Consider the following 23321-nt stretch of genomic DNA (forward strand, 5'->3'; position numbering starts at 1 on the left):
GCAGCATCGTAGTGTTTAAGTTGTTTATCATGTGAAACCTGACGCTCATGTCTGAGAGATTCTTAGCTGCAGGTGAGCTGGAGGTGGGCTCAAAGATCCATTCCGTACATTTTTGAGATGTTTAAGTGAAGTTAGAGTGAACCTCGAAGGCTCACATACTTGGTGTCTCTCCTGCAGGAAGTTTTCCCCCTGGTGTTTGTGAGATTCAAAGGAATGAGCTGTAAGTATAAAGAATGTGTGACCAGTAATGCAAACAGTTGTGTGGTTAATCTAAGAGTGTGCACCGTGGCTAACCACACACAATCCATTGTTAGTGAGGCAGGCAGCAGGTTACATCATGCAGCCACAGGTCCTGGCAGATCTCGTCCTCACACTACTCCCTCCAGGCTGCAGTGAGGAGTTGTAGGGGAAAGTGTGACGGTGTTTGTAGTGAGTTTTACTCCACAGAGCCGAGGCCGAGCTGGGCTGTGAGCTCAGCCTTCAGTTATGCCTTTAAAGGCCAGGGTGTGGTCTGGATCAGACGCCTTCTTCCCCTCCTCCTCTTCTCCCTCTCTCTGCTGGTATTATGAAACAGCCTGGCTACCGTCCAGACCAAACCCCGCCGAGGGCCCACTGAGAGCCAGACGGCCTCTCTCTCTGTGTCTCTCACATTTATTCCACGCTGTGAACCGTGGCAGCAGCTCACCACTGAAGCTGAGCACATCATCTCTGCATTCCTCACATTTTCTGCTCATTTGCTTCCAGATGAATAAGCTACAAAGAGTCACTTTACAAAATTAGTGTGTATTGTGGTTTTTTTAAACAAGGGTTAACCTGTTAAAAATAGGCAATTGACTCCTTTTCCGTTACGAGTAGACAGTTTCTGTTTTTTTCATAATGTGCACTGGAAAGACTCAACACAGAACAGAGTTTCAAGTGTCTGTGTCAGAACTTTGTAGCTTCTAACTGAATCTCTGGTTTGAAGTTTAGTTTCTCTCCTCTTTCACTGTTTGTACTTTCAGGTATCTGGTGAAAACCTAACATTTTCTAAGTTTGCTGCTTCATAACAAAAGTTTTTAAATGACAAAATAATGGGGTACTTGTATAGGGAAGAATTTAAAGGAAATGAAATGCGTTTCTTCATTTTACAGCCCCTTGACTCAAGACAAGCATGTCAAGCAGGTAGAAGCAGGCTAAATCTCTGCCATGCTGGAACATCATTTTAACTGAAATTGCATTATGATTAGTGGGAATTTCTATTTTTCATCACACTTTTCACAGCAAAAAACAATCATCAACAATCATAATGATGTGACATTTGTTGAAGTCTGTAGAAAACAAACAACACGTTTCTTACGTCTGGAGAACAAGATTTGTAGTCCAGAACATCTCTGCAGCATTGTTACAGTGTTTTGTCGTACTTTTTTCTTTATCAGATAATTGCAAGACTCTGCAATTTGGATATTGCACTTGGCCATGTTGTGATTTTAATAATATCATGATTAACTGAGTAGCCCTCTTTGGAATGAATGCTGATTCTTCCCTTTCCCACTGAGGACAAAAGTCAGATGTTAGCAGGTGTGACCAGTGTAAAAGGAGCTTAAGAAGGCGGTAGTGTTTTCTTAACACAGCTACATGTTTGTGTAAATCAAAGATGCTTTAACATAGATTTCATTATAGTGTGGTTTTTGGTCATGCCATTAATTTAGGCATCGCTTAAATCTAATGAAAATTATAGGGTGTCAGTTGAATTCAGGGTGTTCCAGTGGTATGACAGCGGCCGGCGGCCAAGTGTCTTTTTTGGTGACAGAATGATATCAGCATTAATGGCCAGAATCACAGTATTGAGAGTTTAAATTGGTAACAATCCAGGTATCATAGAGCCCAACATTAAGTTGGTGATAAAAGCTGACTGGAGATTTGAAAATATTTGGCCTACTATGTAATGTTTTGTTGTTAAATCAACCTTTTCTTGTCCTTTCCACCTGAACCACCTCAATGTATCTTTTGTTAAGAGAACACATGGTTGGATGGTGAGATGAAGATGTATTTACCGTTTTGCTGCCCACAAAAACAATGTTAAATGAATTTGATGGAATTTCTATAATTTGGGCTGTGTATTGGCAAGAATCTGGCGATCTAGTACGTATCAAGATACAGCGGTTACAATTCAGTATATTGTGATATACTGAAATAATGTAAACAAGACGATATTTTTAATCTAATTTTAGGAAAACTGTCATAGTAACACCACTATATACAGCAAGTAAGTCAAATATGGACTTTTTAATGTAATCAGAACAGATACTGAACCACAGCCACAAATCTTTGCATGTAAACTATCAATTCAATATCGATACATGTACAATCGATAGTTTATTTGAGAATCAATATGGCATCACAACACATATTAGGGCTGAAACGATTCCTCAAGTAACGTAATTACTATTTTTTTAATCAAATATTTATTGAAGTTTTTATTATGCATAACAATTAGTAATGTAATTCACAATAATAGTGAGCATAACGTTAATAATTAAAATGAAAACAAACAAAACAAACACAAAACAAATAAAAAATAAATAAAAATAGTAATTTGATTACTAGTAATGCAGAAATTTGTTTCCAGTGAGATATTAATGAGATATTGTAAACATTACTGTTGCTTCTCTTATTATTTTTAGTTATAAAATTAATGAGTTCTAAATTGTATTTCTTTTAATTATTCTTATTTTCTCTTTTGTATATTATTATATTATATATTATTATTGGTCTTAAATAAAGCAGACTTTACGATCAGATTGCTTAATTGATTGCCAGAATAATCAGTAGAATGCTGGTTGACTATAATAATCAGTAGCTGCAGCTCCACATAATATTGTGATACTCAAGTGTGTTGTTTTGTTCTTCCAGCCCTAATGCTACTCTGATTGACAATCCTTAACATATTAACTTTTTTCCTGTGTGTTTGGTGCAAATTCAGATGCAGGAGGGATTTCATCTGTAGTTCTGGATTATCAGTGGTTTGCGGCCTCATCTCACCTGCTGCTGGTTCAGCAACAACATAGTGCTGAGGCTAGTGTTCATATAGAGCTGCTGCAAGGAGAAGTCAATGTGAGGTCACATAGAGAAGGAAATGAAGAGAAAACAGCACATTCTTGTGGAAAAGCAGTCTGGTGGATGTTTGGCATCCTGCCATCTTCAACTTGTGGCTAAAAAATTCCTCAGCAACCAAAGTAAAAGATGCACCGATTGTACTTGTCAAAGTCTAAAAGCAAAGAGACTGTGGTGACTTTCCTGTGGAGCAGCTGAGTGTTGTAGCCTGGGCAGTCACATGATCGACCGGTGGCACTGACTGCACACTGACCCCTGTTTGATTCTTTTTGCACAATTCAGTTCTTTGAGGAGCTGGTGGTTCAGAACATGGCAGCCTGTGTAGCTGCTGCGTACACATTGTGTCTGAGTAAATAAAGCATGCGTGCATAATATTTGGTCTGAGGCAGAGCTTCCTCTGGCTGCGAGCCGACGAGGAGACACAGGGCTTCATTTGAGAGGCAGCTTGCTTCAAACATGCAGTAATTTCCTGTAGGCTGGTGTGTGAGGGCAGCCACAGCCCAGCACAGTGTTTACTATCAAGAAACGCCTGCAGCGTGTCCTCAGACACCGCCACTTTCCCTCGCTTTTTTCTCCCTCTGGCTTCACTACATCAGGAAATTGAAGGAAACTCTTTAAGCTGAAGCTTATCTCCCAACTGTGTGTGATCATGTGCATGATGTGTGGAGATGAGTGGAGATGCACGTGAGACATGCATCTCCACTCATCTGTTCATAGATCATGGATGATGGAGGATTTACCTTTAAAAAAGGTCAAACATTTGCATATTTTTCCCGCATTTTTTATGTAGCCGTTCAGTCATGTAATGTGTAATTAGCAACCTGGTAAACAGGTTTCTGTAACGGTCTGAACGCTCGACAAACACAGCTGTCCTCTGAAAGAGAGGCAGAGGTTCACAGGAGGGTGTTTGGAGGTGAACGTGTGGGCAGGGTGGGACAGTGTGGGTTTGGGCTTTAGGGTGTGAACCGAGCAGCTATTGTGTTATTGACTTATCCTCTGTTTTTGTCTGTCCCTCACAAGGCTTAAAAATAGGATTATCACATCATTCCAGTGAGGGCTGGGCCACATATCAGGGCTGTGACAGTAGTTTATTTCCAATATTGCAGTAGAAAATGTCTCAATAGAAAGGTTGTCAACAATATTGAAGTATCAATACTTTTTCAGTACCGTATGCTTGCAGCAGCAAAACCACAGTGTGGAGTGACTTTTACTGTGCCAGCACTGTGGGCAGGTTGTTCTTTTTTAAAGGGAGAAAATCCTTAACCAAACTTATTTGTGTGCCTAGGACTTTTTTTTTCTTTTTGCTGTGATATTGAAAGACGTATGGAGTATGGTATTTTGTATTGTTCAGTATTGTGGTATCATGACAACTGTACCAGACTGGAGTACCAGACTGTGTCTACTGTGATATTACATGGTTAATTGTTTCATTTTGTTATTTTTATGTATATAAGAAAGAACTGCTATTGATTGATTGTTTTGCAATTTTACATCAGTTTTGGATACTGAACTTTTAAGGGTGCTGACCAAACTACATTGGTACTACTGCGTACAGATTCACAGTAATACAATTGGTGCTAAATTTTGGTACTTGAGAGTGCATCAGAGTGAGGGAGTAATGGGGAGTATAGAAAAGAAGAGAGAGAGTGATGTTACCCAGCCTGTTCTAGTCACAGCTTGTCAGCAATAACGAGCAGAAAGGCGTCACTTTGAGTGGTTAAACTTTTCAAAAGTCGACACAGACAACACTCACTTCACTGTTTTGGATGATATTAGCTTAGCATTTTTACCAGTGCTAGCCAACACTAACTCAGTGGCTGCATCCAAAACTTCTTATCAACATGATGTTTAGTTCACTACAACAGTATGTGAGATTTGTCAGTATATGAAACCTTACTATGAAACCAGTATTTGTCAATTGCAGACTAACCATTATTTTCATTGTTGATTAATCTGTTGATCATTTTCTCGATTAATCGATTTGTTTTTTGGTCTATAAAATGTCATCGGTATTTGCCAAAGCCTGAGAAGACGTCTTCCAATGTCTTGTTTTGTCCACAACAAGATATTCAGTTTACTGTCAGAGAGGAGTGTAGATACCAAAAAAAAAAAAATCAGAGACTTTTGACTTTTTCCTTAAACAAATTTATCAAACTGGTGAATCGATTGCTTATTAAAACAGTTTGCAGCTTTAATGTGGATATCATGACTAATATATTGTGAAAGCACCAGTAGTCGTTGCCAGAATTTTGTGAAGAAATCTTGTGATATTTGATTTTGTCCATATCCCAGAGAAGACATAGTGCTGCAGAGATGGATATGAATTATCCTTTGGACTTATTTAGCATTAGACAAAGTAAATTTTGTAAGTGTTTGTACTTTAAGCAACACAATGTCACATGTCTACAGCGTATTATCTCAGCAGGCGGTGCACAAACAGCCCACACCCACAAATATACCTGTGTCGGACGACTCTTGTCATTAGTTGCTGATTACACGCCTCAGGACAGAAATAAATCCATGATAGTCCCTGGCCTGAAAGTGACCTGTTTTTTTTAACAGTACACTTTGTTTATCATTTCATCATTAACTGTCTGTCCTGTCCTCGCCCCACAGAAAGCCACCAGGAAAACAGACAAGGTTCGGCCAGACGAGCTGGACGTGACCGTGCTGAGCGACCAGGACCTGAAGGACGAGCTGCTGAAGCACGGAGTGGATGCCGGGCCGATCGTCGGTGAGTTCTCAGAGCAACAGAACCAGCAGCAGCTGGGTCACAACAGGTTAAAGACTGAGGTGACATCTGCCCTCAGCACACAGCTGTATGACCACACTTCACACACAGGGATGTGGTGTGCTGGTGCTACACACTGCACACAGGTGATGGAATTCACAAGTGGATTTGACATGCTAGTGAACAGCACTCCATATTCAACCCAGTCTGGAAGTGATTACTCTGGAATGTGTTGGCAAGACGCAGGTCATAAATTCACAAGGAAGATCTCAGCCAAATCTTAAATAACACTCGTCACAAACAAATACAAGCAGGTTGCTACAACCGTTGTGTCATTCTTACCACTCTGCTTACTTTATCTCACTTTCATTCATTCATTAAATCCAAACTCCCCTTCTTTGCTGTTTTTTCTATCAACGTTAAGATACACCGTATCTCTGCACTTCCTGCAGATGTTTCACATTAAAAGCCTGCCATGCAAGCTAAACCAGTAACTACCTGCAGAAATTATCAGGAAACCTTACCATAACATTACTATAGCAGCTACCTAACGCTTCTGTAGTCCTCACAAAACGTTTAAAAAAATATACATACAGAATTTACAGCTTGAAATAGAAGCTCCCTGTGCTCTCTGGGGAAAATATTACACCAAATTATCTCTTAAAATATATATGTTACAATTTGTCATGGTGTCCTCCAAAACACATAACTGTAGAAACACAAGAAAAAAGGTTTCATGTGTGGACAGTGTTCTTGTCACTTCAACATCAATATAATCCATCCAAGATTACCTGTTCTTCTGTACGGATTTTTTCACTGTCTATCGTGTGTGTGTGTGTGATAGTATTTAGTTTTTTGGCTATCACCAAAGATTGCTGCCTTGTTAACATGCTCATGTATTGTTTTTCATGTTACAAGACATATCAGGAGTGAAATCAGGACTGAAGATGGACTTTAATACTTAGATCATTTTAGCTAGCAGATTAGCTCTTAATGTTTTGTTACATATTTGAGGGAGCAGGACAACTGTCAAGTTACTGTTGATGTCCAGCGTGACGATAGATAATCTGGAAAATGTGTGTCTGTGTAGTTGGTGTGTCACATTTAGTTTTAAATGAGGAGATGCACAACTTTCTTTTACAGGGACAGTTCACCCCAAAATCAAAATTACAAATGTGTCCCCTGCTGTTTATCCATGTAGAGTGTTTCGTTGTGAGTTGCAGAGTCTGGCCATAGAGATGGTTCTATAAGAAAACAAAGTTGTTCCGGTAGATTCTGAAGTGCTTTGTGGGGATTGTACTGCAGAAAGAAAGTAGTTCTTACAGAAAACTGCTCACATGAAGGTCTGTGGCTGGAGAAGGCAGACATCTCTACAGCTGATATCTCCAAAACTCTGCAACTCAAACCAAAAAAAGCTAGATGGAAAAACAGCAGTAAAGGTCAGTCGTGAAATATGTAATTTTATTTTTGAGGGTGAACTTTCCCTTTAAGGACACATTGGCCAGATCAAAACAGGCCATGTCAAATTGGCTGTGTGTGGAGTTAATTGACATTACGGCCACAGCTGCACTCTGGGGCATCCACAGCACTGACTGTTGGATTATGATATAATTCCTGCCCTGATATACTTATTTTATCGTATTTTTCTCTGTGTAATGGATGCAATAATGAAAATCAGTAAATAGTATCAGTATACAGTAAAGGCCTGTATCAAACAAAGGTCTGGCTCTCTGCTGTTGAGGTTTGTTATTATTGTAAAGAAGTATTTCCTCTTTGGCTCTGGATGTCACTTTATGGCATCCTTCCATACAAGTAGTGAGCTTCCACACATCTGCTGCCAGTGCTGCAGTTTAGTAATTTAAAATGGCACTAATATCACCACGTACAAAACACTAAAAACTAAATATATAACCACAGAAATAATATCACTAGTGTTTGCATTGCTGTAGCTAATCTGTATTCTTCATTCTTAGTGTTGCTTTACACTTTTGACTTGATCATTGGTGACAGTGTAGGGTTACACATCTGAACTCCAGGTTCTCCAAACAGCCCGTCTACAGCTGACAAGTTGAAAGCCCCCCTCTAACAGAACAGACACACATCCAGCAATAATAAAGCAGCTGTCCACGCTGGCCACACTACGGCACGTGTGCACTTGTTTCTCTTTAAGTGTGTACATGGTTGTGTAGTGGGCTGTGACTGCAGGACAGATGCAGAGAACACACAGACTGAGGACTGCAGCTGTTGCACAGCCAATGTAGACGAAGTTGAACACACATGAGGTCATATTACCAAAGCTTCAACAATGATAGGATCTACGATAATTATTCCTGATAAATATTGCCCAATATTTGGCTATTCAGCAGTAACAGTCTATATCGGTATGGGCCTTATATTGGCTGAAAAATCTCAATAATGGCAGTGGTTCCCAGACTTTTTCTGGTGTGCCCCTTTTTCAAAAGCCGAAAATAAATTGTGCCCCCACCAGTCCACAAATTTACCAGTTATTAACAATAATTGGGCATGGAACTGATTTTTAAAAAAGAAAAGATTCAAAGGTTTAATTTTAGTTAAATAAAGGTTAGCAGGATAGAATCAGCAAACTCGTGTTTGTGTATTTTCAACTTTGTTTCATTCTGTATGTGTCCCCTGGTTTTCTGCACTCCTCCCCAGGGGGGACTGTAAATAATAACAGTGAAGATTGAATATAAATAAAGAAATCACTATGTTTACTGTTCGTTTCTTCTTTGCTGCTCAGTGTGTAAATGCTGAAATTCTACTGGATGAAGTTAAAGTAGAAGTTTGTTGAATGCTGACTTGCTCACACACTAGGGCTGCAGCTAACAATCATTTTATTGTTGATCAATGTGTCAATAATTTTCTCAGTTGTTTGGTCCATAAAATGTCAGAAAATGTTAAAACAAAACAAAAAAAGGTGTTTCCCTTAAAGATAATCAGTTTACTGTCAGATAGGAGTAAAGAAACCAGAAAGTATAAATGAATCGATTACATGTGAAGTTGTAATCAAAACGTTTCCCCTCTGCTCCTTCTCCCAGCCTCCACCCGTAAACTGTACGAGAAGAAACTGCAGAAGCTGCTGGACGACGGTCCTGTACAGCCGGTGCTGACTGAGCTGGTCGTCACAGAGATCCAAGTGAACCACAACGGCAACTCTGAGTCAGACCTGTACAGTGACAAGGAGGACGGTGAGAACACTGTTACACCATTCAGACTGATTATATCTGCACCAACACGGCACATTAAAGGCTTACATGTTGGAATGTATAGGTCACCCTTTTACTGAATATGAACAGTATGTACTCACTTTGTTGGTACTATTGCTTTGAAGTGCTTTGATATAAAATGTGATGTTTACTGTCATGGCACTGATATTATGAATTGCCACAGTGGTGTTATTATATGAGAATGTTATTTCAGGGTATCCATATGGTCTTCCAAGCAGTCAATTTAAAAATCCATAAATCACGGCTTTATAAGAAGCATTTAAAACTCCCAAATTAAGGCGTTCATTTCCTTTACAGAGTTTTACATTTTGCTGACAAAGAGCTGAATTTTTTCTTGTTCTTGCGCAGGATTAAATAAGTACCATCTTAACATCATAAATAACTCTCAAATGCATATGTTTTGGTGTAAATTATCGTACACACATAGACACAACCACAGAGTTGATACATATAATTATAGATGAAAACTCTAACTAAAGATGAAACTCCGCTTTGCATAGCCTTTTTTATTTGCTCTATTAGAATCAGAGCGCTAATTCTAGTTTATTTGCTCCAATGGAAACCAGCCTAAATCACACTTAGTTTCTTTTTTTGACATTGACATTTTGCTTCAAATTCACTTGACAAGAATCACAGTTATTGACAACCTCTTTCCAAAGCATGCCGTACTTTTTCAGTTTCAGTAGCAGCTGCTAGGACGCAAACATGGAGGACTTCTTGCTTTAAACACAAATGCACTGAGAGGACCTGCCTGCATTAAGAGACAATGTGTCTCTGAGAACCAACATGGAGGTGGATGATTTGAAACAAATGTAAACTAACTCAGACTGTATTTTTGTCAGAAGTGACAGCAGAGCCAGAACCAGAGCCCGTGGCAGAACCTGAACCTGAACCCGAACCAGTTCCAGTGGTGGAGAGACCGCTGAGGAGTCGAGGGAAGACGCCCGTCTCCTCCCGCACCAGCAGCAGCAGCAGCCAGCACCACAGGGTGAGAACCTTGAGAACTGAATCTGTACACCTTTATGTGCACCGTCTGCTACACTGCATGTTGACAGTGTGTCATTTCACTGTGTGGCCAACTGTAAAGCTGAATGAAAGAGGAGCTGGGGAAATGACGGGTTTGAACAGCCTGTGATTGAAAGCAAATTGAAATGTTTCCATTCTGAGACACCTGCAATTTGCCACCTTTGAGTTTCCTGTTCCACAGTGATCACAGCTTCACTGGTGGATTGCATAAAAAGCCTGATACTATTTCATATCTGAAAGCAAACAAACTGTTTTCTCTTTTCCTTACCCATGTTTAGTAAATGAACTCACGAGGTACAGCTACATATTCAGCAAGGGAACTTGAATGAACTCCGTTGTGAAAGCGGTCACTAAAACTCTGGTGCACATGAGACAACCAGACTAAAGCTGAGTGAAAAGGAGGGTCTCAGTCTGGAGCCGTCTCCGTCCAGTGTCCAGAGGTTTGGGTGTGATGTGAAGACAAAGCATACTAACCACTGTATTTTGTTGTAGTACATTTTTGATTGTACCTTGAATTTAAAACTACTCTTAAATCAGCTGATTGTATGAATAGTCACAATAAATAATATACATAAAGCATAATTACAAAATAAACCCTGACAAATTGTCCAGATTCTCCGATGTCAGCTTCTCAGATATATATTTCCTGGTTTCTTTGTCCTCTGTGTCAGTAAACTGAATAGCTTTGTGTTTTGGACAAAACAAGACATTTGGGGACATTATCTTGGTGAAAAATGTTGATCATTGTTGTCCAAAGCCCATTTTAGGGACCAAACCACTAATTAACTAATCAATTAATCAAGAAAGATTAATCGATGATGAAAATAATTCAAACATGAAGGGGTCTTGAATTATCCTGAAGGGGTTTATTTCACAATAATGACCTGCTGACTGTGCTTTATCCTGCTTATTACATGGTTAATTACCAAAAAAAAAAAACAATAATTTGAGACTAAACCGCTATAAAGAACTAACATACCATAGAATGTTTTTATTGACCAATCAGAATGGAGCATTTAACAAAACCACGTAATAAATTTACATTTACATTTACTTTGTTGGGCTCATAATTTGATTCAGCAGCACAAATTAAAATGAATCTTTTTACCCAAGAATCTATCATAATATTTGATTTATCATATCATTTTATTGTTATTCAAAAATGAGCCAAAGTCATAGTAAACTGAACTGTGTGTAACTGATGTCCCAGGCACAGTAAAAAAAGATATGGTGTCTGGGTTAGCAGATAAACTTCCTTAGAAATGTAATGTAATGTAATTATTATGTTTATGTGTGTGAAATATAGACTTCTATCATTTTTATTGGAAGTGTTGAACATTTTTAAAAAGCTCTACATCATAGGTACAAAGTGTTTATTATAACCCTTTCACACAGGTACTGCAACTGCAATTATGTAGAAACTACCCAAAGAGCTGTGTGTGAACACAAATCCCTGGACCTAAGTCTGGATGAGCTGCATGTGTGAATAGAGCAGGGCAGTGTCTAAAGCGAGTGAGTGGGCGTGTTGATGATGCTGTGTGGCGTGCAGCTGCAGCAGCTGCAGCAGTTTTGTTTCGTTTTCATACAGACTTTCGATTGCTATCAGCTTACATGAGTCTAATCTATTTTAGTTTTAATTTTAGCTCACATTTTTATGCCTTTTTTTCATCATTTGTGATGTGAAAACATCAGAGTGAGTCTGAAACAAAGTTATTGAACTATATTATCATAAAGAATATAAAAAAGAAAAAGAATTTCAGTCTTAGACAATGGCTATTCAGGCTGGGACATTTAAAAATAGAATTCAGTTGCAGGACACCGAGGAAATAAGTTAATGTGGAGCCCTGTTGTGTAACTAAACAGACGAGTCTCCACTGTGCAGGAGAACTGATCTAATTAGTGCTGCTGTGTAAACAGCGGTCAGTGTTTGTCAGACTGTTGTCGAAGATCCCTCACGCTGTACATTATAATACTGGTCAGATAAAAGGTGATAACCAGCAGACATCAATCTACACAACACCACTGAAAGGAAGTCGAGACAAAATCAGTCTGAGCACTTTCTGTTCAAACACATACAGTCAGTCAGTCAATGTAAGTTATCTCAAGGCACTTTTAGCACAGTGTTTATTTTTTCCTTTGGGCTGAACCAAACGAGCTGAACTATGGGGGTGGAAGAGAGCTCAGAGTAGCTGCAGTCCTCAGGAAGAGAGCTTCTTTCCTTTTTTGGGCCTGTATTTTAAATAGAGAAAATCAAATTTCCTCAGTGTTCTTCCTCATTGTTATCATAACCATTATACTATAGTTAGGTCTGAAGATGTGTGTGATGGGAAGAGACACACGGTGTGAGTGCACACAGCTGGTCCATCAGTGTCGCTCTGATTGGTTTCCATGTCATTAACCACATTCCAGCACGTCACTCTCTGTCATCACAAAAAACAACCATGACAGAGTGTTTAACACCAGCAGCTGCAGACAGAGGGGTCAAAGGCATAATCTGCATCAGGGCTGCAACTACAGATTATTTTCAAATCAATTAATCTATCGATTATTTTTTCGATTAATCTGTGAATTCATCTTGTCACTTAAAAAGACGCCCAAATATGTGGGGCAAAAAGTTAACCAAAAGTTACATTATTAGCCAGCTTATGTTAGCTAAAACTTAACAAAACATGACATTGTTTGCTGTCTAGGGTTAGCTCAAAAGTTCAAATCTTCTCAGTTGAAAAATAGATTTAAACATGCACATTTGGATCTTTTTTTTTGACTCTGTCCTCTTGGGATTATTTTCATTATCAATCAATCTGTTGATCATTTTCTTGATTAAATGATTACTTGTTCGGTTCATAAAATATCAGAAAATAATGAAAGATTAATGTTTAATGAACTAGAATCAGAAGGTTGACTTTTCTTAAAGTGACTCAAGTGATAGATCAATTAACAAAATAGTAAATAGCTCGTTTTCTCAAAAAAAAAAACAATGTATGGATCGTACATAATCCCTTTCAATCATCACTTATGACCCAGTAGAAGTTTGTGTAGGTGTCTGTAGACCCTGCTGCTCTCTGCCTCTGTTTTTTTTTTTTTTTTTTAGATTTTCTCATTGTTTTGTTGGTATTTGACGTCCAGATGCGTTAGGAACAGCTTGGACAAATCCTACAGACTATACCTTTAACTCTGAGCCACATACTACAAAGAAAGCTAAATCATTTTAGCACGTCAAGCACTTTTTCCACCTCCTGTGTGTGGAGCAGCAGGTAGGATGGGACGGCAGCAGCTGGAGTTGATTACACAGTTTCCTGTGACACTGGCAAAGGAAGCAGTCTCTCATTTTATTGGAGCGCAGTCAGTCACACCCAGCTCAGTGCGAGCTGTAGGTTTGAGTCTATCAGCGCTGCTCTGGAGCACATGATGTGGATTAGCTGCTGCCATGCATGTGCTGGATGCCTCAGACTCCTTCACACGCTGACTTTTCTCCTCACTGCTTCAGCCCTCTCCTCCGTCTGTTTGCTTCTTTTTTTAAAGATATTTGGGGTCCGCCTCTACATACAGTTGTTATTGTAATCATAAGCTCCCCCCACCCACTCTACCATAAAACCCTCCGCCCTCGCTGTTCACTTTTCCAAAGTCACAAAAGTCCAAAGTGTTTGAATAGCTTCTTTTGGGAGCTATCAGATGAACTGTCTCACACATGTGAGGCAGTGTTCCAGCAGTGGTTGTGATTGTGAGCAGCTCCTCCTGCTGTTCACACTGCAGCTGTGCACCTGTTGAGCTGAGCTCCGAGGAACGACTGGCACGCCAAAGCTGGGGGGTTGCCAACAATGATCTGATGTTCCTGATGAGAGCTGTGGAGGAGGAGCTCCCCGCTGTGTGTTTTCAGGTGTTTCCCCTGCTTTCTTGCTAACTTTCCACTGGTACTCTACATCGTAGGTGGATGACTTCTTCTAATGATGTAATCACATTAAGTGAAGGTACTTAATTGTCATGTGACCAAGCAGTTGAATTCCCTTCCTGTGGTAAAAGAAATAGTGTTGTTTGTGAAGATTCTCAGTCATCCAGGTCGTAGTGTTTGTAGAAAAAGTTGTTGAAGGCAGCTGGACTCTGTAGAGTCCTTGAAGATGTTTCACCTCTCCTCCAAGAGGTTTCTTCAGTTCACTGAAGAACTGAACTACAACCTTTTCTAAGAATAGGAAATAGTGTTGTGTTGATTTTAATGGCATTCTGTTTCCTTTAAATTCATTTAAGCTCATTTATACATTTACAGTTTTCCTCATTTCAGAAAAGATTTTTTTTTGGTTGTATAATCACTCATTCTTGAGAACTGGGACAAAACTGTGTTTAATTTCTTCAATTATGCTGGAAAATATATTTTAAAAGATCAAACTCTTTGCCATCAAATCTTATAATGGGCCAACCTTCTAGCGATTAAATTCCATTGAATGTATGAAATAATGTATGAAAAGTGAGACGTGGTCCTTAGGGTATAGCTGAATCTTTTTATGCCTGATTAAATCATGTTTTTGTAAAAATCTGATGGAGTTTATGGAAATCTGGGACACAACTTTAAAGAGCCAATGTTTTCATTAAACAACAGTTGATTTTAAAATAAAGATTATTATAACAACACATTTTTACATCTATGTTATCAGTAGATATTGTAAGTTTTAGATTTTAAGGTTATTTCACATTTTTAAATTGTTTGAAGTTGTGAATTCTTGTCTGAGAGAAGGCTGTTTCCTGGCACATAGAAAGTTTGTTAAGTATGTAATTTGTCCCAGTTCTCAAGAATGTGCTATATTCTGCATTTTGCATGTACATGAAATCATTTGTGGTATATATTAATGCTGCTAGTTAGTGTTGGTTGTGTATTTCAGTTGATAGCACATTGTGATGTTGCTGTCTTGGTTGTACAAAGTCTTTTTTCTCTACAGTGTAACCTTCCTCCTGGTCCTTCTGTCTTAATCGAGTGTTGTGTCACATCAGAGCAAAGTTTACTTCAGGCTCAGTGATTATGTGCATGAGGAGGGAAATTAGCATGTCACAGTGCAAACACACAGTTGGTTGTGGTGTTGTATAATCCACTAAAACAACACCGTCTACACCCTCATGAATTAGAGTTGAATCAACTCCACACTCACTGGGTTCCATCCAAATGTATCACAAATTTGAATTAGTTTTCCTGCAATTCAGTGTAAAAACGTTTTGCGATATGTCGATGGAAAGTGACTAATGTCTCCACTAAAACTGCCCATCAGAAGTCTCACATGGCAGCATGTGAATTGATCGTAGTCTTATGTTTGGGTGTCCGTCCGTGTTATTTTTTTAAATATACAATATATACAACAGTGGTACACAGTCTAAAACAACAATAATGCTGAAGATGGGGATAATAAGGCTAGTAAAGTGGCATGTTGGGCAAGTAAAGCTGGCAACTTACTGGCAAGTGGTTAATAAAAAGAACCATTTAACTTCTCCATAATTGATGAATCATTAATATGGAGATTTCCCACTTTTCTTCATTTATTATCATATTAAACTGAATATGTTTAGGTTTTAGACTGAGAAAAATGTTAGTCCTAGTTTTTTTTAAATGTCTTGTTTTGTCAATTTTCAGACATTTTATAGACATTGCAGTCCTAGATTAGATATGACAATTAATTAAAAGTTGACCAAAAATTTAAAACATAAGGCAATTGAAAACAAAGACAGGACTTTAATCAACATGCAAACGTAACATCAGCAGCATTAAATGCAGGCTGGTGCAGCACATGTGGGCATGCATGGAACAACATCTGGACTGAAGGTGAAACAGACAGAGGTGGTGATGAGTGGGCTATAAGTCAAACAGTGGTATTCTTATTGTGTGCTGGTATGTGCGTGCCATGTGTGTAGAGAGACCAGCTAATGGATGAGGAAGATGATGATGAAGAGCCTGTCCTGCAAGTAAAGCGCAGATCCAAGAGGTTATCCCACAGAGCGGTGAATATTGTCCCTCCACACAGCAACACTGCAACTGATTAAACCCACTGGTGTTCAGTTCCACACCCACTCCGTCCACACCATCAGTCTGACCACTTTCTCCTCTGGTCGGAGGTCTTTGTCAACCTGCTCACCTTCTTCACACCTGCCTTCAAACAAGTGGATATATGTCACCCATTCTTGAGAACTGGGACATATCATTTTCTACCAAAAAACAACAACTTATTATTAATACCAACACTCTAATTTAAATTTTTGGGGATTATTTTTTTCAAACTATTTAATTTAATTTGTGTTAAAAGCCTCCAAAATCTAAAACTAACAATACCTACTGATAACATAAGTGTAAAAATTGCTCTTGTAATCATCTTTGTTTTAATATTGATTTTTAATGAAAATGTTGGACCATTAAAGTTGTGTCCCATAATATTTCTACCAGATGTGTCTCAACCATAAGATGTCAACTCTATAGTCGTTCTAAACCAAAGCTAAATAAGAATTATGGTTTAAAAATGTGTATGTTGATTAACATTAAGGGAACTCAGGTACTTGAATAAATAAAATTGCTGCTCACTATGACTACTATGAAATGAAAAACATGTAACATTTTGTCAACCCCGTCAGTTGGAAAATTGGTCCGAGTTCATGTTTACGTGTAATAAAAAACTAGGCGGCTGTCCCGTTACAAGGTTTAATAACAGAGTTTGATCTTCTAAGATATATTTTTCAGCATAATTTAAGAATAAATCCCCCTCAAAACACAGCTTTGTCCCAATTCTTAAGACTGAGTGAGATGATTTTCTTCTTCATGTATTCTTCCATGTCTGCTTAAGCTACTGGACAGATGTCTTTAGTGCAAGATGGAGAACAAAATGACTGAAAAGCAGATTTGCAATCTCTAGCTTGCTCAACTTTCTTTACCTCTCATTCTGTCTTATTCTTTGCACCTTCTCTGTCTCACTTGTCCACTTTCTTCCTGTAATTATGGCTTCCTGATTCTGTCCTCTGTCCTTATCTCATGGTCTTTCTGTCCCAGCAGATAGTGCCTGAGGAGCTCAGGCCAGTATTGACAGACCAGGACCAAGTTCAGTCTAACAGGAGGGTTCACCACAGGCTAGACAGTCCAGCTCGGCCTGAACCTGCTCAGGTAGCTCTGGGCTGTGGCCACTGGGAGACACTGTTGGTTCCTTCACTGAGACTTGCGTGGACTCACTGGACTGTTGGTTCCAATGAGCTGTTGAAGAGATGAGTGCTTCCCAAAGCCTTGTCTCAAACTGCACCTATGGGTGGTTGGCATACTATTTGCGTTATCAACAGGGGTTGTAGTCACAAGCGGGTTACATTTCATCTGTTTCTTTGTCACAATGAAGGACCAGCGAAGCACTGAGGACATTTTGGGGGGTGGTTTGGTGCTCTGCCACTTTATTTTCCTGTATCACCCTGTGGTGCCATTCATTGCAAGTTTTCACGTTTGTTTGATTTGCTGATGTGACTACCTCAGAGTCCAGCAGGGGAAACTCTGTCCCGTAATCTGGGCCACAAACCGAGGCCTGATCCAGTGAAGATGGCTGCCCAAAACACAGCCGAGGTCTCTAGAGTTCCTGGAAGCCCCCGCTGGAAGGTGCCTCACTCGCTCATTTCTTGTTTATGTCATGAAGTCACATAGATGATCACATGCAGCTCATTGTTGTCCAAGTAGTTTTTGTACATGCACAAAAATATCTTTGGTATCACTTTTCCAACTGGAGCTCAGTAATATAACAGTTCCTCATAGTTACTGGTTCTTCAAGTATCTGCTCACTGAGAATGAATAGTGTGAATATTAGCTGATTCATGGATTCACACTTTTTTAATAACAGTACTTGAAAATACTCTATGTTCCCCTAAGCCCAAAGATTAAAAAAGTCTATCCTCAAAAGTGAAGTCACAAGTCATTGATGATAAAGTCTGCATCTGTTGCAAGTCTTTTTATGATCTTGTCAAGCCTAAAGTTCACACAAGTTCTTCGAATCCTACAAGAAATCATTTGCCCACTGACCTTTTTGTTGTAACTTGTAGCTCCAAGAAGAAGAACTGGGGCTACGTCTTCCCAAACATAGTAAAGATTTGTCTAACAAGCCAGTCGCTCAGCTGAACACTGCTCTACTGGAGGTTAGCCTTCCATCTACCATCTGTCTTAACCAAAACATGTTACACAGACATCACATTCAGCATGTTCTCAATGGTGGAATTGCACTCAACTAAAGGTCAAACGTGCAACCAAATGTCCGTATACTCACTATGATTGGGTCTGCTCACTCAAGAGCAAACTATTAACACTAACACACTAGGGCTGGGCGATATGGACAAAATCAGATATCAGTATTTGTGACCAAACTTCTCAATTTTGATACTGCATCAGTCTTTGATGACTATTGGTTACCTTGTGAGGCAGCTGGATTTGTGAGATCACGTAAAAATCCATCTTACCAGGCATCATGTTATCCATTTGTGTCAGCGTCCAGTAAGGAGTAACTGGCAGCTGTGGGCATGGCTTTAGGTGCGACGACAGCGGAAAGCGTTGATCTGATTGGTTGAAGTTAGACCGTGTTAGACATGATAGACAGATGGTCCATCCAATCAGCTGCCAAGTACTTTTTGAAAGTACTTGTCCTTTTCCAAACAGTTTCTAAAGATGACTTCCCAGATGGTTCTGTGTAACAAACCGGCGTGTTAAGTTAGACTATTTTGGCTTTCATGCAGTATTAACACAGTGAGGTTTTTAATAAATAATCAACAGTAATGTGGATATGATGACTAAGTGGGTAAAGACAAAACTTAGAACAAGTAGAACATCCTGGAAATTTCAGAAACAGTTACATCACCATATAAGGAGCCAACATTTAAGAACATATCTTATATTATGGTATCTGTATAATATCCATATCTTGCACAGCCCTACAGCACAATCATTTGATCAGTCAGCACACTGGTGATGCATTGTGGGGAATGGTGTATTGTATGGTGGTGAACAAGACTGTGAAAATGTGAAGTTTGATGTTCAGCTGACCATCCTACACACAGTACACTGCTTAAAGGCTTTGTTTTGAGGCGTCTAATCACAGGTGCTGCAGTGGATCAGTGTTGCATTTCTTTACTTGTGTGTGATTTTGTTGCTCACATGTATCTAAACTACATCAGCCATGCACACTCTTAGCAGCAGCTGAGTTCACTCAGTTCATGTAGTTGCTCAAGCTTCAGTGAAGTTTGCGCAGCTACATGTGTCAGCTACCCTAGAGGATTACTGGTACCCATGATTGTTGAGTGTGACATGGAATCACGGTGTTGCTACAATTGGCTGTTAAACTTTACTCCCATCTACTGGTGTTTAAGATGTATGGGATTTATTCCTCCAAGGCCAAGTGACCTGTCTCACAGTGTTAAAGTCTGAGAATGAAAAAGGGAGTTGTTCTTCTAAACACATTTTACATATTTTCAGCAACTATTTTATAACATGTTTAGACTGAGAACTATCTAGCACTGAATTGTGGAGTTAGACTGTTAAACTGTTAAACTCGATTTCTGTGTTCAGGGTTTTTTGGGCAGAGTTGAAACATGGCTCTGTGATGTGCCGTAGCCATGGTCCCCCAACACTATATAAGCCCCATGAACCAACACACGAATGACACCACCTTGCTCTCCCAGACAATCAGTTATAAACGTACCTTCAGAGACTCTCTCAGTCCAGATCAGCCCTGCAGTTCAGTTCAGCTCATTTCAGTGCCAATAATCTGACACAGAAGGATAAAAAAATACCATCCTGTCACTGTCCTCTGGCTCTGGTGGCTCAAACGTGTCTGGACCGATAAAGCTGCTAGACAGAGCGTCCATGTTTCAGGTGGTTTTCAAGTCACAGTGGTGTTTGACACTGAGACTTAAGAGTGGACACACCCCCTGGAATTTTCTTCATGATTTTGAGACCTAATTTTATGTACTTAATGATTTTTTTTCCCCTAAGCATTCAGATTTGGCTTGGTGGTCAGTAACACGTTTCTGTGGTGTGACTAAGTCTTATTGTTGCTTGTTGTTGCTTTAGACAAACTTGAACAAAAGTGAAAATTAATTTGATGATTTGGATCTACTTAAATGTAATGGTTTCTTCCTTGGCTCATGCTACAGCCTTCCTCCAAGAATGTTATATCATGTATGCAGCTGTCAGGTACCTTTAAATACTGTATACACTTTCACAGGGTTCTTTCTTTAAAACGTGTCAGATGGAAACAGTAAAACATCAGCTGCAGATGGACTTCTAGGCTGACTCGGGGAGTTAGCACTAGCTTACATTAGACTGCTACAATTATGAAATCTGCGTGTGAGAGTCGTCATTTTAGCTGACAAAATCCACGGTTGTGGAAATGAGAAGCTGTGTTTGTTTACGTCTCTAAGGAATCACAGACGTCAATTTCGATGTTAAACCTGCCACCGTTATCTCTGTAAACTGCATAAAGGCAGTGCAAGAGTGGAAAGCTTGACAGGTGTAGCAACAGCAACTAAGGAGCTTAGTGAAGGGTCAACTGTGATTCATTCTTTCTGGTCTTGTGTCTCAGGAGCCTGAGCCCATCAGTGAACCTTTACAACCAGCAGCTAGGGTGCGTAGAATTACGCTCGTATCACGTTGGAATCAGTTACTTTATTATGATTTATTTTTTATTACTATAAAAATCGTCTGTGATTAAAAATGTGAATGTAATAATCTAGTGTGTGTTCTGGTCAAAGAGTCTGCCTGAAGAACAGAGTCGTCCACTGGCGGCCCAGCCGTCTAAACTCCCCAGAGTGGACCCCATCACCTTTAGCCCCATGTGTAACATCTCACCAATTAAGAGACACGAGTCCCCCTGGTCTCTGTCAGAGCCTGGAGGTGTCTCTGCAGCACGGGTACAGCTCCACTCAGACTTCTTCTGTTCTCTTTTTTTCTGTCCTCGTGCTTCTCACGCTTCTCTCTGAATGGTGCATTGTTTGAAAGCGTCACCATCTATAGTTTATGGTATGGGGCTGTTAAATGATGAATTGTTCAGTTGTGTGTGTGTGCAGCTGTTGGGGGTCTGTGCAGGGACAGTTGTGCGACAGCTGGACTGTTGACACACACGTGTCTTCTATGAGCAGGAGGAGTGTGTCTCTCCAGATGTCCTGCTGCAGAAAAGGAGGCAGCAGAAAATCACCAGCTTCATGTCCACGTGCGACCCTGTGAGGACGCTCGGCTGGACGTCTACACTGTCCAAGGACGTGTCAGTGAGACAGGTAGACTGCTGGGAACAGTCCTGTGTCACATTCACTGGGTGGTTCACAATTAAACAAGGTGGTTGGCCCAGGCCTTTGTTTGAAGTGGTCACATGGTGAGAGGTGTCTAATATCAGGCAGGGGGCCCTCTGCTGGGCCAGACACGCACCTGCAGGTGAAGGAGTCAAGGAGTTAGGGCTTTTTTTCCTTCACATCAAAAGTCCACTGGTGAGGTGTCCTCATGAATCACTGGTGTTTGCTCTTTAACTCATGCTCTCCATGTGTTCTTGTTTGTGTGTTTAGGTGGAGAAGATCGCAGCCAGTGAGCAAACCCCCAAAGTGAAACAGAACGACGTTCTGAAGGAGCTGTTCCCCAACGACATCAACAGTCCAACAGGCATCACGTAAGTTATATTATCAGTTACTGCTTTTTTATTGTCAATAAAATGGTCAAACATGAGGACAAAGACTCATCAGAAGTTACCAGAGCCTTTGTGATGTTTTCAACCAGCAGTCACATATCCTCAATTATTCATTAATGATATCTAATGAACAAAAGGCTGCTAGTTGTCACATTTGTGAGGCTGTACACAGCTCTCTTTTGAACCTGTGAGCTAACTGCTGAGGGTTCCTACTCTAATTTGCTTCCTTCATGGATTTCACATGCAAGTTTTTTTATTTAGACTGATGAAATGAAAAAGAAACTTTAGAATTAGGGTGGAAGTCAGACTTCCAAATTTATTATGAGTTGTGCAAGTGCAAGGTAGTTGATAGAACAGCAATGAGAAAAGGACGAGTACAGGCCTTACCGAAAATTATGCTCTCCCCCATTAGGCGCACAACATCTGCATGTTACCTCCTGAATATGACCTATAAGATTGTTTGCTGTGTTTTCACCTTCCGCTAAGAAAACACTGATTGTAACCTCGTCTCCTGCAGCGCCACCTGTCGACGACCCATTAAAGGTGCTGCCGACCGCCCAATCAAATCCAGCGAGCTGTGGAACAACGAAAACTTCCTCTTCTCTCCAAAAACCACCAAGACCACCAGCTCCTCCTCCTCCTACACAGAGACCCGCACCGTCAACAGAGTCACCAGCCTGCCCCCTTCCGCCTCCTACAACTCCACCTCCTCTTTCTCCACCTCCGCCAGGCCTCCTCTGTCTGCAGCGCCCCCTGCAGCTCAAACCAAAGCAGCGAGCCGCAGCAGCATGTCTCTGTGGGTCAAGGTGTTCCTGCTCGCCATCGTGGCCGCCTTCCTGTTCCTGGTTTACCAAGCCATGGAGACCAACTCCAGCAGCCCCTTCGGTGGCCAAGAAACAGGAGATGCCACCGGCAGCACAGCATAGAGAAGACAGACAAGCCTGCCTGCTTCCATCTGTTCAGTTTTCAAAGGGATAGTTCAGATTATTTGAGATATGTTTGTATGAGGATCTTATCCATGCTTGACACACTTCCAGAGAAGCAGAGAGGAGCACCAGCATGGAAGCTAAGCACCTTTTTTAAACGGGTGAAATGCCTGCCAAATACCCCTGTCCACAGCAGTACAAGTCAAAAACAAAATATGAAGAAATAACAGTTTGTTATGTCAAAAACATCTATGTATTTATTGAAGAGAGATTTGCTTAAGATAGCATGCTAACTACCTAGCTTCAGCCTGTTCAGTCTTGTAATCACTTTTTACCAAGGTGTCCTGTCAACAGAAAGCAAAACTGGAGGCAAGGCTGAGTGCCGACACTTGTTATCTATGTCCTAAATGAGCTAATTAGCTAACAACAGCTACAGTTAGCCACAATTAGCAGTTAGTTTGGTGATATGGCTCCCCCCTGTTTGGGGTGTTAATTCAACAGGTGGCCAATTCTTACATATTGCACGCTATATTTAGAATATTTTCATCACTTTACTTGTGGTCAGACAGCCAAATATCGCTTTCCCATGGACGAAATTAGTCATTTTACCTCAAAACAGGAGTTGCTGGTCTACCACTGGTTCAAT

At 40.2% G+C, this 23321-nt stretch overlaps 1 protein-coding gene across 1 annotated transcript in view; it reads left to right on the forward strand.

Moving 5' to 3' along the window:
- The window catches only part of tmpoa (thymopoietin a), a 29723-nt gene extending 6764 nt beyond the window's left edge, over positions 1–22959 (forward strand). The window contains exons 2-11 of the mRNA XM_084710506.1: positions 5710–5827; positions 8881–9030; positions 9912–10057; positions 15985–16071; positions 17111–17218; positions 18130–18222; positions 20827–20985; positions 21214–21348; positions 21631–21731; positions 22267–22959. Of these exons, the coding sequence (XP_084566632.1) occupies positions 5710–5827; positions 8881–9030; positions 9912–10057; positions 15985–16071; positions 17111–17218; positions 18130–18222; positions 20827–20985; positions 21214–21348; positions 21631–21731; positions 22267–22675 (1506 nt within the window). The 3' untranslated portion in view covers positions 22676–22959. The remainder of the gene's footprint in view (positions 1–5709; positions 5828–8880; positions 9031–9911; positions 10058–15984; positions 16072–17110; positions 17219–18129; positions 18223–20826; positions 20986–21213; positions 21349–21630; positions 21732–22266) is intronic.
- Positions 22960–23321: the final 362 nt, after the last annotated feature.

The sequence above is a fragment of the Lutjanus erythropterus genome, chromosome 22, assembly GCF_056507025.1.
Source record: "Lutjanus erythropterus isolate fLutEry1 chromosome 22, fLutEry1.hap2, whole genome shotgun sequence".
In the NCBI taxonomy this organism is placed as follows: domain Eukaryota; kingdom Metazoa; phylum Chordata; class Actinopteri; order Lutjaniformes; family Lutjanidae; genus Lutjanus; species Lutjanus erythropterus.